General features: G+C 41.2%; 1 protein-coding gene across 2 annotated transcripts in view; it reads right to left on the minus strand.

The window, feature by feature from the left end:
- Nucleotides 1-15771, minus strand: part of Plppr1 (phospholipid phosphatase related 1) — a 231884-nt gene that overhangs the window by 6351 nt on the left and 209762 nt on the right. For both annotated transcript variants that reach the window (XM_075967221.1, XM_075967222.1), the window contains exons 5-6: nt 6252-6502; nt 2446-2622 (exon numbers count right to left, since the gene is read on the minus strand). In XM_075967221.1, the coding sequence (XP_075823336.1) occupies nt 2446-2622; nt 6252-6502 (428 nt within the window). The remainder of the gene's footprint in view (nt 1-2445; nt 2623-6251; nt 6503-15771) is intronic.

Here is a 15771-nt window from a genome sequence, read left to right on the forward strand (position 1 = left end):
TTGTTATTCTGCACCTTTGTTTATATGTCTAATGTTAAAACTTTCCTGTAATTTTTTAAACCATACAGAAAATTTACACACATATTTTTACCTGGCTCGCCTCCACCTCACACTACAGCTATGCTTAAAACTTTGGCCTCTTAGGAAATGGTAGAAGGTGAAGGCATCTGAGTCTTATATATTTTGAGGCTCAATTTCCTGAACAATGAAATGAAGACAAACTATTGCTGGGTGCCCTAGGAACAAGCAATTTGAGGTATTTGTAGTATAGGGCATGCAGTAATTGCTCAGGTCACAGTTTCCTTCCTCTTTCCCTGTGTTATTCCTCATGCGAAACAGATCCTGACAGCAGTGTGGAAGGTGAACAAAGATTATGTCAACATCCTCGGTTTTTGCTTCTCTCTGTCTCCTCCCCAGATATCTGTTCTGGTTACTTCCACTCTCCCTCTAACTCCACTCTCCTTCCTGTTCCCAGACTGATGTGTGTCTCTGAGGTGTGTGTAGATATATGCATGCAAGTGAGCAGGCAGCAATTCAGAAACAGATCTGGATTTTTAAGTAAAAACCATCAGATGGATGCAAAACTGACAACTGTTGTCAAAACCAGACTAAACAATAACCGAGGGGTAGGGAAAAACTGCAACCCACTAAGAAAAAGCAAGTTTAATCTTAAGGCAGAACCTGCACATGGCGCCTAGCAGCCCACAGGCTTTCATGGACATCATCGCTCAAAGACTCCATGCAACTGTGTGGGCAGTCTACACGGCCATTTCTTCTCGGCTGGGGATAGTGAGCTCTAGTGTTGTTGGATGTTAAGACGTTCGACTCTTCTTCCGAGCCTGCCTTTGTTTATGTGCCAGCGAGCTCCCTTAGGAAACACGCTGTTTTCTTGAGGTTACATGTAATTCCTGCTCTCTTTCAAAATCTTTCCCAGGACTTCTCTCTAATGAGCTACCAGCATCATGGAGCATTCCAGTGCTTCCTCCGTGACTTCACCTAGAGAATTTGCCCCCCAGCCTCTCCTCTTCTCCCAGTATAAAAAAGAAGGTAGAAGCTGATGGAGGGAATGCTGAGGGACAACAGATCGTGTTCTAAAAAAGTGTGTGAACATTCTCAGGAAAAACAGCTGGTCATCTGAGACAGAGGCTGGGATAGTCACACGTGTATTGCTTTGTTAGAGTAGAAAGGAAAAAAAAGAGTTAAGTCACAGGAATAGATGAGTATAAAATGAGTGTAGTGTGATGCTAGTCTTAAAGGGCCTTGAACTATAAAGGGCAGGATAGGATGGGTAGAAGGTCCCTGGGGATTTTAGTGACCTCTCTTCTTTGGGAAGGATCTTAGTATCGACAGTGGTTTTATTTTATGTAGAGTATGTGAGTTTATCTGCCTGGTGACCGGTTGTTAAAACAACCAACCCAAGAACAAAACTGCACCCTTCTGGCATGTCCTGGAAATATAATATTACAGAGCCATAGAAAGAAATGAATTGTTGTATTCTACAACATGAATGTGTCTCCAGATAAAAATTATCATGGAAGTAAAATGCCAGAAGATACATATTATGTGATTTTATGTGAAATTGAAAACTAGAAAAATAAATTAAACCTCTATAGTTGCCCGAGGTGAAGGGGAAAGAAAAAGCAACAGAGATGTCAAGGTCATCAAATCAGACAGTGTGTACCACCATATCCTACCACACTTCAGTGAAACTGGATAAAACAAGATAAAAATGAGCACAGATTCTTCTTTTCCAGGCCAAGCCAGATTAAGGGATTTTCCAGATGAGCACGTAGATAGGTGTCCATCTCTTCGAAGAACTAAAACATCCTCAGGGCTGTGAAGTCACGGAGGCAGCAGCTATGTTTGCTAACATTCTTCAGGGAGGTCAAATGCAAATGCCACTTAGCTGAAATAAAATGCTAAGAAGCCTCTAAAAGGCAAGTGGTTAGCTGCAGGCTTTCCGTATTTCTGTATTTGTGAGAGGAGATACATGTACACGAAGACAGTTCTGGGTCCATGTCCACTTTTTTTTTTCAGTGCTGTAGGAGAGAGCCTGACCTACTAGTGGTCTTCACCCTCTGTCCTTTGCCTAGAAACATGTGGCTCCTGAGCCCAGGACTCTGACTGTCAATACTAGAACACTCATTTGAGCGTGTACCGTGTTATTTCTCTTCCTGGCCAAGCTGAGAGCTTGAAGAAAAATACGGACCTCTTTCTTGGGGATAGTATTCTCCTTCACTCAATACACATGGTCAGTCAGACCTCTCAAAGGAAGGTACTTTGATTCTGTTCTTGCAGAAATGCATGCATATTCTCTGGACAGTTGCAGCTCTGAAGACAGGGACATGAGGAACAATAACTCAGACTAGAATCTTGGAAACTCAATGCATTGTGGCTTTACCCAGAGGACATAAAAGGGATGAAAAGGAGAGAAGGCCCACCTACCAGGAACAGGGCTACTGCAGTGCCCAGGATGAAGCCAGCGATCACATCGGAACAGTGGTTCCGGTACTCTGAGACCCGGTTGAGGCCCGTCAGGAAGGCGGTACAGAGGGTCCCCAAACACAGCACTGGCTTGGCCAGCCGACTGCTCTTGGTCTTGATTGTGCTTGTGATGTACATCTGCAGAGGGAGAGAGACCAGTGAGTTGCAGGCAGTCCTTGTCCTGCTGTATCCACATAAAGGCACTCATGTGCCAGGTCAGAAACAGGCCTTGACAAAGGGAACCTTAGCAGCTGTCCTACGTCTCCTTGGACAGCTTCATGAAGCTAGTTAGTTAGACAGGAAACAGTTCAGCAGTGACAATGAACATGTGGTTGTTAGTCACTTTCACATCATAGTGAGTGTGTGAACAGAAGCTATATTGACAGAAGGAATTGCCGAAGAATAATGGCTGGTTTCAGAACACACAACTTTTACGTAAAAGAACCAGAGAATTGTGTGATTGCTGTTTAAAAATCTATTTAAAATCCTGGGTATCAATTAAACTTTTTCATTGAACGAGATTGTAGCAGACGATATCAGGGAGATGAGAGACTTCACACCATACATTTTGCTGTTCCTCACAGTACTAGTGGCGTCTGCAGACTTTGGGACCATGCTATGAAATTGTTCACCTGCTGACCAATGGGGCTAATTTGAATGGCCCAATCCTGAGTACTGGTCACTGCTGTTCTGGAAGTTGGCTCTCGCATCAGGGACAACTGTGATCTGTTCTATCCATCTGTCTACTTCAGAGCGTTTTAAAACATTCAACTCTCCTGTATGCCACAATATGTGAAAGAGGGAGGGACCTGAACCAGATAAAAGATGTGCTCACTGCCACTTGAAATGTGGGCTGTTGTTGTCAAATGTCATTATCACCCCTGATGTCCGGAATTAAGAAACCTGCTTCTAGCAAATGACATCATCATTTTTGTAATTGCTGTAATACACCAGCAGAGGACACTAGTGACCCATCATTTCTCTTTTTTTCCTTTTGGTTGGACTTCTACATAGACCAGCCTGGTCTTAAACTTGCTACAATCCTGCGTCAGCTTCCCATGTGGGTTCCGAGACTACAGACTTGTCTCGTCATTTCTTATCAAATATGGTGAGTTCAGTAACTCTAAAAAGGCACAAGTAAAGGCTGTTATTTAAGATTATAATCTATAGACTGTTGGCTATCTTGAGCACAAATACATTCACATAGATGCATCTGGCAATATTACATGAGAAGCTAATTTATAGGAAGATGCTTCAATACGAGCATGAATCCTGGTGGGATGAAGGAGGCTGTTTATCCTATGTAGCATGAGCCACACAAAAATCAGGTAGATCAAAATAACACAGATCATAAAATACTGTAGTATCCTGACATGGTGGGAATTGTTACTTAAAATGCTGAATGCAAATATATTTGTTCAATTTGATTTTTAATGCTTATATATTGCTTTCTAAGTATGTCTTTTATGGATCTTTCCCATAAAAATATTAACCATTAAGAACACAGACCCCTGGCTGGTATCCTTTGCCATATTAACTGGTACTTAGGAAGCAACTGTTGAATAATGTTTTTATTAGCATTTTCTTCCTATTTGGCACATAACAATAGCAGATATTTGATGTGAGATTCCCCTCTGTATGCTATGAATATCATTGGCTAACAAAGGAACTACTTTGGGCCTATAGCAGAGCTATAGGGGAACAGTGTTAGGTGGGGAAAACTAAACTGAATGCTGGGGGAAAGGAGGCAGATTTAGAGAGAAGCCATGTAGTCTCGCCAGAGCCAGATGGAACTTTACGTGGTAAGCCACAGCGATGTGGCAATATACAGATTACTAGAAATGAGTTAAATGAATATGTAAGAGCTAGCCAATAAGAAGCTAAAGCTAATGGGCTAAGCAGTGATTTAAATAATACAGTTTCTGTGTGATTATTTTGGGGCTTCCTCCAACAGATATTTATGTGCACCATGTAGTGTTTCAGTACCTCTATGCAGCATGGAAAGGTCAAGCCCTGGCAATTAGCATATCCATCAGTCTTGAGTAATCCTGAAAGCATGATTTAGCACACAACAGAAATTGTTGGCCCGGTTGGAATGTTGTATCTGGGTTTATCTAACTGAGTGTGAAACCTGATTTGAATGGGTTGATAACTGAATCTTCGGATGATGCCTGCATTGCATGTGCCGTGTGTCCTGCCATATTTGGTTCTTCCTGCTGCCACCAATATTTAGGTCTCATTTGAAGATGACACACTGGCTTAAGTTACCGATTTATTTGTATAATGGCATTATCAAGATTAATTTCACACAGTGGTGACTTGAATCTGATCAAAAGATGAAAGCGGGTGTCAGAAGCAAATGGCTTTATATAAATGATACTCTAGCTCATTTAGGAACAAATCCATATTCTGAAAATGAGAAAACACACTAAGTGCCCCAGAGGGTTCCTGGCTTATTTCCCTCCTTTGTTTTGTAAAGAAAGAAAGAAAGAAAGAAAGAAAGAAAGAAAGAAAGAAAGAAAGAAAGAAAGAAAGAAAGAAAGAAAGAAAGAAAGAAAGAAAGATGTTTAAGTGGGAGACAGCAGATCTGTATTCTCTGCATTTGTGCTTCCTTAACGTGGGGGTAGCTGGATTTATTTTGACATGTAGTCATTACAGAGAAGATCCCAAAGGATTAACTAGGAAACTTCCAATGCCTAGGTGGGATGGTCAGGAACACCAGAGGTGAGCTGTGGTTCAGCAGCACCACCTGTCTCGAGCCTCGAGGAAGAGAACCTCAGGGTGGTCCAGATGTGCAGTGTGGCTCCAGAGCAGGACACTAGTCTCATGTCTGCCTGCACATCTGCAGCTGAGGCCCAGGTGATGACAGGACTGGACTCAGCGGCACAGAGCCAGAATGTGCCTCCCGCGGTGGCTGGCTGGAGAATGAATGCTGCCCCCTGCAGATGGGGCTGAGGGAGTAAGATGAGGGCATCCCAGAATATCTGGGTGGTTTGAAAGGAGACAGTTCTGTCTTCCTTCTCCATGCCCTACTGGGACTCACTAATGGGTTCTCTGCGCAACGACTACTTCCACACCAGTGATCTGTGGAATCGGCTTGTGTGTGTGTTCAAGCCAACAGTCGTGCTTCTGAGTTCTGGGTTCAAAGGAAGCTAGATCAAAGATAAAATATAACATTTCCAACATGGACTTTAATTAAAACATAGAAAAATAAGAAAATACCATCACTTTTCCTCTGATGAGAGCTAATTAATTAATTATAACAATGTTAATAATTAGTAACATTATTTATAATAATACTCAATAATAATATTAATAACTACTACTACTATTATTATTGATAATTAAAAATAAATTTTGTTCTGCTAAGTCATGACCCTAGATGATCAAAGGTCATGTTATTTGGGCAGAAGTGAGAAGTGAAGTTTGGGATCTTAAATTCTAGAATTTTCCAGCTCCTAACAAAGCAGTAACGAAAGTTACAAGAGGGCAGGATACATATGTTTAATCCTGGCCCGTGTACTGTGATGCCAGCCACGTGCCCAAGTCCACACTCAAAAACCTACAGGTAGCCACAAGGAAGGAATGCTGCTGAGGAACCAGCTAAAACTGTGGCAGTGGTGGCGGAATCCCACACCCTGCCAGGAGCTTGGCCACAGCTCTTCAGCACTCACGAGGCCATAGTTGTACCACCTAGAAACTGGGAGGGTGTAAGTGCAGGATTAGCAAATCTCAACTTGGGGAGACTGTCAGACCCCTGTACTCACCGTGGCGTATAAAGCGGAGTAGATGCTCAGAGCAGCGTGCTTGGAGGGGAAGGACCTCCGCGCCTGTTCAATCACTTCCAGGTCCCCGGTGCAGATGTTGCCGTTGCTGATGAACTGTTGGTGTGCCCGGCAGTCTGTACTGGTATAGTTTGGCTGGCACACTGTCAGGAAGTAGGGTGTGAGGTGACCAGTGACCACTTGCCCGGCGTTTACAAAAATGTCAGTAGCAAAAAGTCCAAAAGCAAACACCCCTACAAGGAGAGTCGAAAGAAATCAGAGTGGGGGCATGCACTGTCAGTTGGTTTTCGCCCCAGAGAAGAAGCAGTTGGGAGGGTTCATGATGACACCTTCAAAAAGGTTTCAAAAGTCAAGTTGTCCCTTCACCTTTATCCTTTCAGGGTATGAAGCCTGCCTCCTAAATGACCATTTCTTCCAAATCTTGACCGATTATACCGTTGGTGTTTTTATTACTTTGTGTGAGCACTTTAGCAGCAACATAGTCTTAAAGGGAGGAGTTGAAAGTTTGAGTCCCATGCCCTGGGCTCCAGCTTTGGTGCTCAGTTCACATGAGTAGTGTATAGTGTAGCTTCTTTGACCACTCAGCGCCCTTGACTGAGAACTAGAGGCAGGGTCATATGTACAAACTACCCAGAATGCTGCCTGGGTTTTGTTTTGCTTTTGAGACAGGATCTCATGAAGCCCCAGAATGGTCTTGAACTCCCTATGCAGCCCTGAATGATCTCGAACTCCTGGCATTCCTGCTGCCACCTCCTAAGTACAGACATTATGGGAGTTAATGGCCCATCTGGTTAATACAGTGCCGGGAACTGAACCTGGGCCTTTGTGCATGCTAGATAAACACTCTACCAACTGAGCTACATCGCCAACCTCATAGTATCGTAAGTGAATTCCCCTTTCTATAGAAAACATATCCATTCTATTTTTATTTAGAAATTCAAAGAAGCAATTATCTATAACATCACGGCAAGTGAGAATGAGCGAGATTTCACAGAACTCCCCACCAGAAGAGAAAATAAAAATATTATTTAAAAATGTCACTGCATTGTTTTCTTTGATGGGGGAAATAGTAAAGGAGAAAATAGAAAAGAGATTAAAGTCAAGTGTTGTCAATGGTACTAGCTTCTTGCTGATGCTCCAACAAACTGCTATAAACAACATGGCTTAAAACAGTGCAGATCTGAATTTTCACCAAGTTCTGCAAGTTGAAAGTTCAAAGAAGGTTTTTACCAGACGAAGCTGTTTTTGGAAAGTCCAAGCTAGAACTCATTCTTTATCTTTTCTGGCACTTAGGAGTTGCCTGCTCTCAGGCACTTACCTTATTCCATTGCTCCACCAACTCTGACTTTCTCGCCTATCTAATAAAAACACTTGTGATTGCATTTAATCCACCTGAATAAATCAGGGTAACCTCCTGATCTCGAGATCATAAATGTAAGCACAACTTCAGATTCCCTATTTCTCATAAAATAACAAGTTCACTGTTTCCAAGGGACATATTTTTTGGTGTGTGTGTGTGTGTGTGTGTGTGTGTGTGTGAATTGTGGTGTGTGTATTTGTCAATGTGTGTGAGTAAATGCATATGTGTTTGTGTATGTATGATGTGGGATTCCCCTCTGTATGCTGTAAATGTGTTTTATTACCATTGTCAATAAAGAAACTATTTTGGCTTATGGCAGGGTAGACTATAGCCAGGTTGGAAGAGGTATCGAGAGAGAGAGAGAGAGAGAGAGAGAGAGAGAGAGAGAGAGAGAGAGAGAGAGAGAGTAGGCAGAGTCAAAGAGATACCATGTAGCTGCCGAAGGAGGCAGATGCCTGGAACCTTTCTGGTAAGCCACAGCCTCATGGCAATACACAGATTAATAGAAATGGGTTAATTTAAGATGTAAGAGTTAGTTAATAAGAAGCCCGAGCTAATAGGCCAAGCAGTGTTGTAATTAATATAGTATCAGTGTGATTATTCAGATCTGGGTGGCCGGGAAATGCATGTACAGTCTCCATTTACATATGTATGCATGAATGTATTGTGCATGCATGTGTGCGTGTGTGCATGTGTGCATGCGTGCGTGCGTGTATGTGTTTATCTGGTTATTGTTTAGCTGAGAAGCTTGTTGCATATGCTACCTCTAATTTTTTAATCTGCTCTCTGGGGTCTTCGATAGAGTTGAAGTTGAAATTTCACAGTTTTAGCTTCAGCAAGCTTGACCACTGATAAGCAGGATTCCTTTTGTTGTTGTTAAAAGCAATTTTTAACTGACATATAAAAGGATAAAATTACTCATACTTAAGGGGTACCCTGTGATATTTGACACGTGTATGTTGTAGAACATTTGAATCATCTGCATCATGATTTAAGTCACCAAAGAATCATTTATGTGCTTTTCCTTCAAACATTTGTCGTTCGTGTTGAAAATAATCAAACTCCTTTTTCCTAGCATTTTTAAATCTACACTATATTGGGTAGAGAGATGCTACAACGCTTAGGAGCACAGGCTCCTCTTACAGAGGATATGGGTTCAGTTCCCATTATCCACTTGGTGGCCTACAACTATCTGCAACTCTAGTTTTGAGAGATTTGATGCCATCTGGACTCCGGAATACTGCATGGATGCATTCCACTAACATTTATACAGGTAAAACACACTAAGGAGTTAAATCAGTCTTTAAAAAGCTGATCCTTACCCTATTGTTAGAGCTACCTTTATCTTTAGTACTCATTGAACAACATTCTCCATCCTACCCTCCATTGCCATTCAGTTTACTGAAGTCATATTGGATTCCATCCATGAGTGAGTTTATATAATACTTGGTCTTTCTGTGGCTCTATACGGTTTCATTTTGATCTGTATTGATTACAATAATTTTCCTTCCCGTGGCTTTTTGAGAACGTGTTTTATCGCAATGAGAACTGGCATCTTTAATAGTCAGGCTTAGGGGCTGTGACCAGAGAGCAGGCATCCATTGATCATGCCTGGCAGTTCCCCCCCCCCCCCCCAGGCTCTAAAAGTCTGAGTGGTTAGGCATTTCTTACATCTTCAAGTAAGGTTCTTAAAGGCCAGGTCTGTGGCTTGTTCAAGGGGTAATAGTTCTGTCTAGACAATCTTTTCCAGGAAACGAGGGTTATTTATGGTTTGAAAATAGAAAAGAGACAACAGTTTCCTCTGGCATTTTATTTGTCAGACAGGCCTTCAACAAGGGCAGCAGTAGGTTTGTGGAAAAGGAGGATTCCTAGGTTCCCAGGGTCTGTGTCCAAAGAGCCGCTTCACTTATTCTCAGAGTGATTCTGGGAGGGCGGGCTCTGCACACGCTGTCTTGCTATCCCGTTTTGCCCTGCTTCCCCATTTTTCTCTGCCTAAGTCAGCTTTTTCTGCAGCCTCAACAGCATCCACGCTCCTCACATTTCACTATGATCTGAAGGGTGATGCCCGCCTGAGGGATGCCACCTTCCTCTAGCATATGCCATGCCAACGAAAGGGCTGTAGAACCCACAGCGGTGACTTACAGGCAATGTCAGCTCACACTGTGTTTGGTAAAAAGACTCTAGCCATTCCTTTCCTCAACCCTGAACTTCTTGAGATTATTTTTATAATTCTCAGAAACTAAAAAGAACAGTTTTGTTCTTAGAGTTTAGTGAAATAACCTGTATGGTCTCTTCTTCTGAAAGGGATGATGTTAAGAAGAGAGCTTGAAAATGTCTCTGCAATATAGCATAATTCCTACATTATTTGAGATCATAGGTTTGAAAATTTAGAAATGTTTTCCTCAACTTTTCTATTAGCACATACTAATTATATATAATAATGGGGTTCAGTATATTTTCATACATATAGATAATGTATTCTGATCATATTCACCTTTCATTACTTCCCCCCCTTTGAGGCCCTGCTTCTCCCACTCACTATCCTCTCTTATCCACTATTCTCCCTTCTTGACATTTTTGGTGTGTGATCCCTTGACTCTCTCACTAAGGCTTTTTTTTTTCTTTTTCTTTTTTTTTTTTTTTTTTAAGGTGGAAAGTAAGTCCCAATTACTGAATACACTATGTGTTTTGGACACAGGATCCTAAGGACCCTCAAGATGAGGGCCTGAAAGCGTCCTCACTGAGAACTAGCTTTCATAATACAAGAAGTTGGCATGCAAGCTTCTTTTTTTTTTAAAATTTATTTATTTATTAAAGATTTCTGTCTCTTCCCCGCCACCGTCTCACTAAGGCTTTTTACAGAACACAGGAGATTTCTTTACAGGACCATGGCCAGCTATCAGAAACTATACCACTGAAGAAAATGTCTTTCGCTTTCTCATCAACCATTATCTGCTTACAAATCTTCAGTGGTGGCGGGGACTCTGAGCCTATTTCAGCCCCCAGAACAGGATGCTGATGGGCCCCATGCTGTGTGGGTAATCCCACCCACCATGAGTTCAGGACTGAAGCAGCTAAGTCACAGGAGAAGCCAGCATTCTTCCCATTCCTCCCACCTTCAGCTTCCCTCCAGTTCTTAGATTCTTCTATGATAGTCTCTGAGTCTCAGAGGGATGATATAGATGTCCCATTTTTGGCTGAATAATTAGCAATTATTCTAAGCACTTTGCTTCCTTGTGCATCTCTATAGTTACCATTGAATCCTAAAAAGAAGCTTCTATGCCTCAAAATGAGAGCAGTACCAATATAAAGGTGGCACACGCCTTTAATCCCAGCACTGCACTCGGGAGGCAGAGGCAGGCGGATCTCTGTGAGTTCGAGGCCAGCCTGGTCTACAGAAGCTAGTTCCAGGACAGGCTCCAAAGCCACAGAGAAACCCTGTCTCGAAAAAACAAAAAAAAAAAAAAAAAAAGAAAGAATAAACACAGTTATTTAGAAGACAAGTTGGCTGACCCGTCATGTTCATTTAGCAAAATAATGATAATAATAATGATAATGACAATAGCAGTATTTATTTCCCATGATAGAAGCTCTTCAGCCATGGGCTTTTGACATTTACTGTATCAGACTAAACCCAGAGAAAGATTCACTACAAATAACCTAGACAGGAAGTAGGTTAAATCTTTTCCTGTTTCCTTTCCTTCATGTATTGCTCCCTCTTTCTCTGTTTCACCTCGTGTGTGTGTGTGTGTGTGTGTGTGTGTGTGTGTGTGTGTGTGGTGTGGTGTGTAAAGTTTTATGCCGTGCACCGCACCCCCGTGTCTGCGCTCTGTGTGCTGGCACCCAGTTCGCCAGCTTCGGGCAAGGGAGCTGAAGGTTAAAATACACAGACAGAGAGACAGCGACACGGGTCATCCTTGAATTCCCCAAGAATGCCCCTTTGTTGTGTTCAGGGGCAGATTATATATAGAGATAGCCACGCCCCAGCCAAACCCACCAGAAACCACTCTCCTGCTATCAGGAACTTCTGAAGGTCTCTTGCTCAGAGCAGCTGTAGGCACTCAGATCAGGGGATTACAAGAAATTCAGGATCTGGGGTCTCACTACTCCCAACACTTTTACTTGGCCATGCACATGAAGTCTCACTTTATAGAAAACTCAAGTTCTCCTCCAAGGTGAGAGGCCAGTAGGAAAAAATCTAGAGCTATACTTCCTCTCTCCTTTATTGCCTTGACTGAGATCATGTTTAGACTGCTCAGAAAATGCATCTCCTCTCATCCCATCAGGAGAGATTAGCTTTCAGCTCACCAGTAAACTAACTCCTGCCCTCTCGAAATGTATTTAGAGGCCTACTGGTATCAGCCAGGTAGGGAGGTAGGGAGTGGTGAGGGCTCAGGGTGACGGCAGCTCCCATCTGAGAGAAGCAGAGCCGAGTGCCTCTCTGGAGCACAGAGAGAGCATGGCGCGAAGGTAAGAAAGCATGGCAGGCCACTGTGGCTGAGGGGATCTAACAGGGGGCCTGCCACCTAGGCCTGGGACTCAGAGATACACGCAACAATCTGCCCTCCAGCTGTGTCTGAGAAAAAGGGGCATGAGCAAATCCCACTGTTATCTATTGCTGGATGCTCATTGTCTGTATAGACCTTATTCCATCGAAGGAGTGAGTAGGTGTAGACTCGTGGCTCACAAACAAAGCTGGGTGCCCAGGTGCCACACATTAGTTTTAGGCTTCTTGGACAAGTGAGTTTTAAGCAGGCAGCCCAGAAAGCTAACCTTGATTCCTGGCACCCTGTTTACTGGGATTGTCCTTGTAGTGAATGTTTTGTCTTTCTATCAATCAATAGCAAATCTAGACAATCCTTATTGAGCAACAGCCTCCTCTCTCTGTAGAAATTTGCATATCTTTTGGCACAAACACCCTATTTAAATTTCCCCATCCATTTTTCTCTGTAACATATATCTTCCAAAAAAACATACTTTATTTTTTTATTTTATTTTATTTTTTTTTATTTTTCGAGACAGGGTTTCTCCGTAGCTTTTGGTTCCTGTCCTGGAACTAGCTCTTGTAGACCAGGCTGGCCTCGAACTCACAGAGATCCGCCTGCCTCTGCCATGATGTTCAATGCCTGACTTTCCAAGTTAGAATAGAAAATCAACCAGAGTAAATTTTATTCAATTTCCTTGATAAAAATGTCCCCCTCAACATTATTAGAACCTAGCACAAAATCTGTTCTCAATAAATTAATAGTTGAAAGTTGAGTGAACATGACTGACCCCAGTGTCTAAATTATAAATAATTAAGTAGAAATAAAATGATTAGATGAAGTCTCTTTCTAGAATAAGTACATTTAAATGGCTTTCAAAATTGTGACCAATTTCTAGTTCTCAAAAGGCTGACATTAAGCTTGTCTTTGAATATCAATAATTACAACCATAAAACCCAATGACCTCCAAAAGTGCACTTAAAATATTCATGCTTCATTCAGATCACAATTTATGTCAATTACTTAGTGTCATTCATTAACAGTTTACCATGGCATTTTCTATTCTGTCCACTGTTTCTAATCCTTGGACTTGACCTAAATTGCAAAAGACTTGCTTAGTATTTAATTACATGTTGATTAGAAGTAATAAGAACAGCTATGTGGTCACCAATGAAAAGTGCATAATAAATAGTTTCTGAATGGCAGGCTGTTTTAGATGCTAACAGAGAGTCTACTGTTGGCATGTGTGTAGTGTTTTTCCATCAATGCTACAGAAAGTAGCTATTCAAGAGAGAAAGTTATTCTTCTTTCTATGTGGAAGCCCCAAGCCTTGTTAAGTCTTCTAGTTTCTACTTGCCAGTGTTGGACCAAAAAGTCATCATTTAAGAACTTATGTTTACAAGAATAGTTTTTTTTTAAGTATGTTTATCTCCATATATTTTGGGGAAATGTGTGGCTACCTTACTCAAGTCTTCACTGCTGGAAAGATGGCCCATGTTTCATCTTTCTTGAGAACCTAAGGTTGTGAGTTATTATTCCTGTAATGTGGTGGAGTGAGAGGGAAAAAGAGAGAAGTCACGTATCCTTTTATCTATACTATTTCAAATATTTAGTTAATTTTTGATTTTAGAATCACACTTATCCAAAATTCAATGAGTTGCAATTACAGAGCAGTGGACAACAAAATAATTCACTTGTCCTACATTTAGAGGTGACAATAGTCGACTTTCATTTTAATCCACTCTCTTCTTTTAACTTTGAGAATATAATGTGGTTTCACCATTTCTCTCTTCCCTTTCTACACTCCAAACCCTTCCCCATGTCCTATGCCCCCTATGTCGTTTTTTTCCCCCTCTTTCAAATTCATGGTCTCTATTTTTGTTCTCACTTTAAGGAGTACATGAGTGTAATGCATACTTGCATAATGTATCTTTTTTATTTGAGACAGGGTCTGACAAGGTAGCCCAGGCTGGACTTGGATATTCACCTCATACTCCTCCACTTGGTTCAGTGCTAGAATTCCAAGTGTTTGCTCTCTTATCATGTATAGATCCATTGTACCTTTAGAAATAGAGAATACTTTTAATATTTTGCGTAGCATTATATCATGAATACGTTCCTCCATTTTTGAGGCTATAATGGAAGTTACAGCACTATTATATATTTTTAAAAATATTTATTTTTAATTATGTGTGCTTGTGTGGGGGTGTGAATGTGAGTCCAGATGCTTGTGGAAGCCAGAGGTGTTGGATCCCTAGACTGAAGTTAGAGGCTGTTGCGAGCCACCTGATTGATGTTCTGGGAAACAAACTTGGGTCCTCTGCGAGAGCAGTATGTGTCCTCAGTTGTTGAGCCACTTTTCCAGTCCCATTGTTATATATATAGCTTTGGTATTTTAATTTATATTATGGAAAATTAGTTTAGTTCATAAGATCCATCTACCTTTCTGCTTTTTTTTAAAAACATGATTCAACACCAAATAAGGGATTTAAAAGGACAACTATTTTAAGGACTTTTGCCATACACCAGACAAATGTAGTACAGAAAGCACATATTCACTTATATTCACTTACTCCTACCAGAACGCTGCCTTTTCTGATCCTCTTTGTATGAAGCACATTTCATTAAAAATAATTTGCTAAACCATTGGTTGTTTATTTATTTATTTATAGCATCACAAAGCTGATTCTGTTTGCTAGGAAATACTATTTATAATGGCTTTGAAAACAATTACGTGAACTGCAAGGGGAAATCATGCCATTTAGGCTTAATTAGAACAGTCATTTAAAACAGTTGTCATTCCCCAATGCCAATTGCAGAGTATGTACTTTGGTGAGTACTGGCTTAGAAAGAAGACTATTAAGTTCCTTACAGTAATGTTTCTTAATAGAATTTGGTAACTACCTTATTTTACTTTAATCTTTGTCAACAGAAATATTTCCATTTAGAGGGTTTTTATTTCAATGAATACATTTTCTCTCTTTTATAAATAAAATAACATAGATACTCAGAAGTTAACTTTTCCCGGATAATTAGACTTTGGCACGCTCCTTGTCCAACACTGCTCTAAAGTCGGACTGGACTTCCCATGCTCTCTTACAGATCACCTTGTGTGTGCACAGGAAAGCTCCAGAACGAAGCTGGACTGGATAGCATGGTCACTAAAGAGTAGGCAAATGAAGATGTAAAAATCAGCCTTTGTGAAGTTAGTTTTAGAAAAATGTATTACTTAACAAATTTTATCTTTGCTTTATCACAACAGACAAATAAACAAAATTTAAAAACTTCTCCCAAACTCTACATTTATTCAAAGTCTATGTCTGAGGCACATTGCCTGCAATATAAAGGCCCCATAAATTCACATAAAGTCCCCGCTCACCTAGGATCAGAAATTATTAGAAGCAACAGGCTTAAGCAACGGTACCAGTATGTTGAATGCCCAGAAAAGATGAAAGTACAAGACCAGTGGGAAGTCTGGAAGACAGGGTAGCTGGTTCATTGGCGATACACAGGCACCTGAAGAATATGGCTAAATGCTATGGTAAAGGGATACTCTAGACAGTAGGAATACAACACGAACAGAAACCAAGATAGGAATTCTGCAGTCCTTCTGTCAGGCAGTACAGCAGTTTAGAATAGTGAGTCATGAGACTGGAGG

The sequence above is a fragment of the Microtus pennsylvanicus genome, chromosome 3 (genome assembly GCF_037038515.1).
Source record: "Microtus pennsylvanicus isolate mMicPen1 chromosome 3, mMicPen1.hap1, whole genome shotgun sequence".
In the NCBI taxonomy this organism is placed as follows: Eukaryota; Metazoa; Chordata; class Mammalia; order Rodentia; family Cricetidae; genus Microtus; species Microtus pennsylvanicus.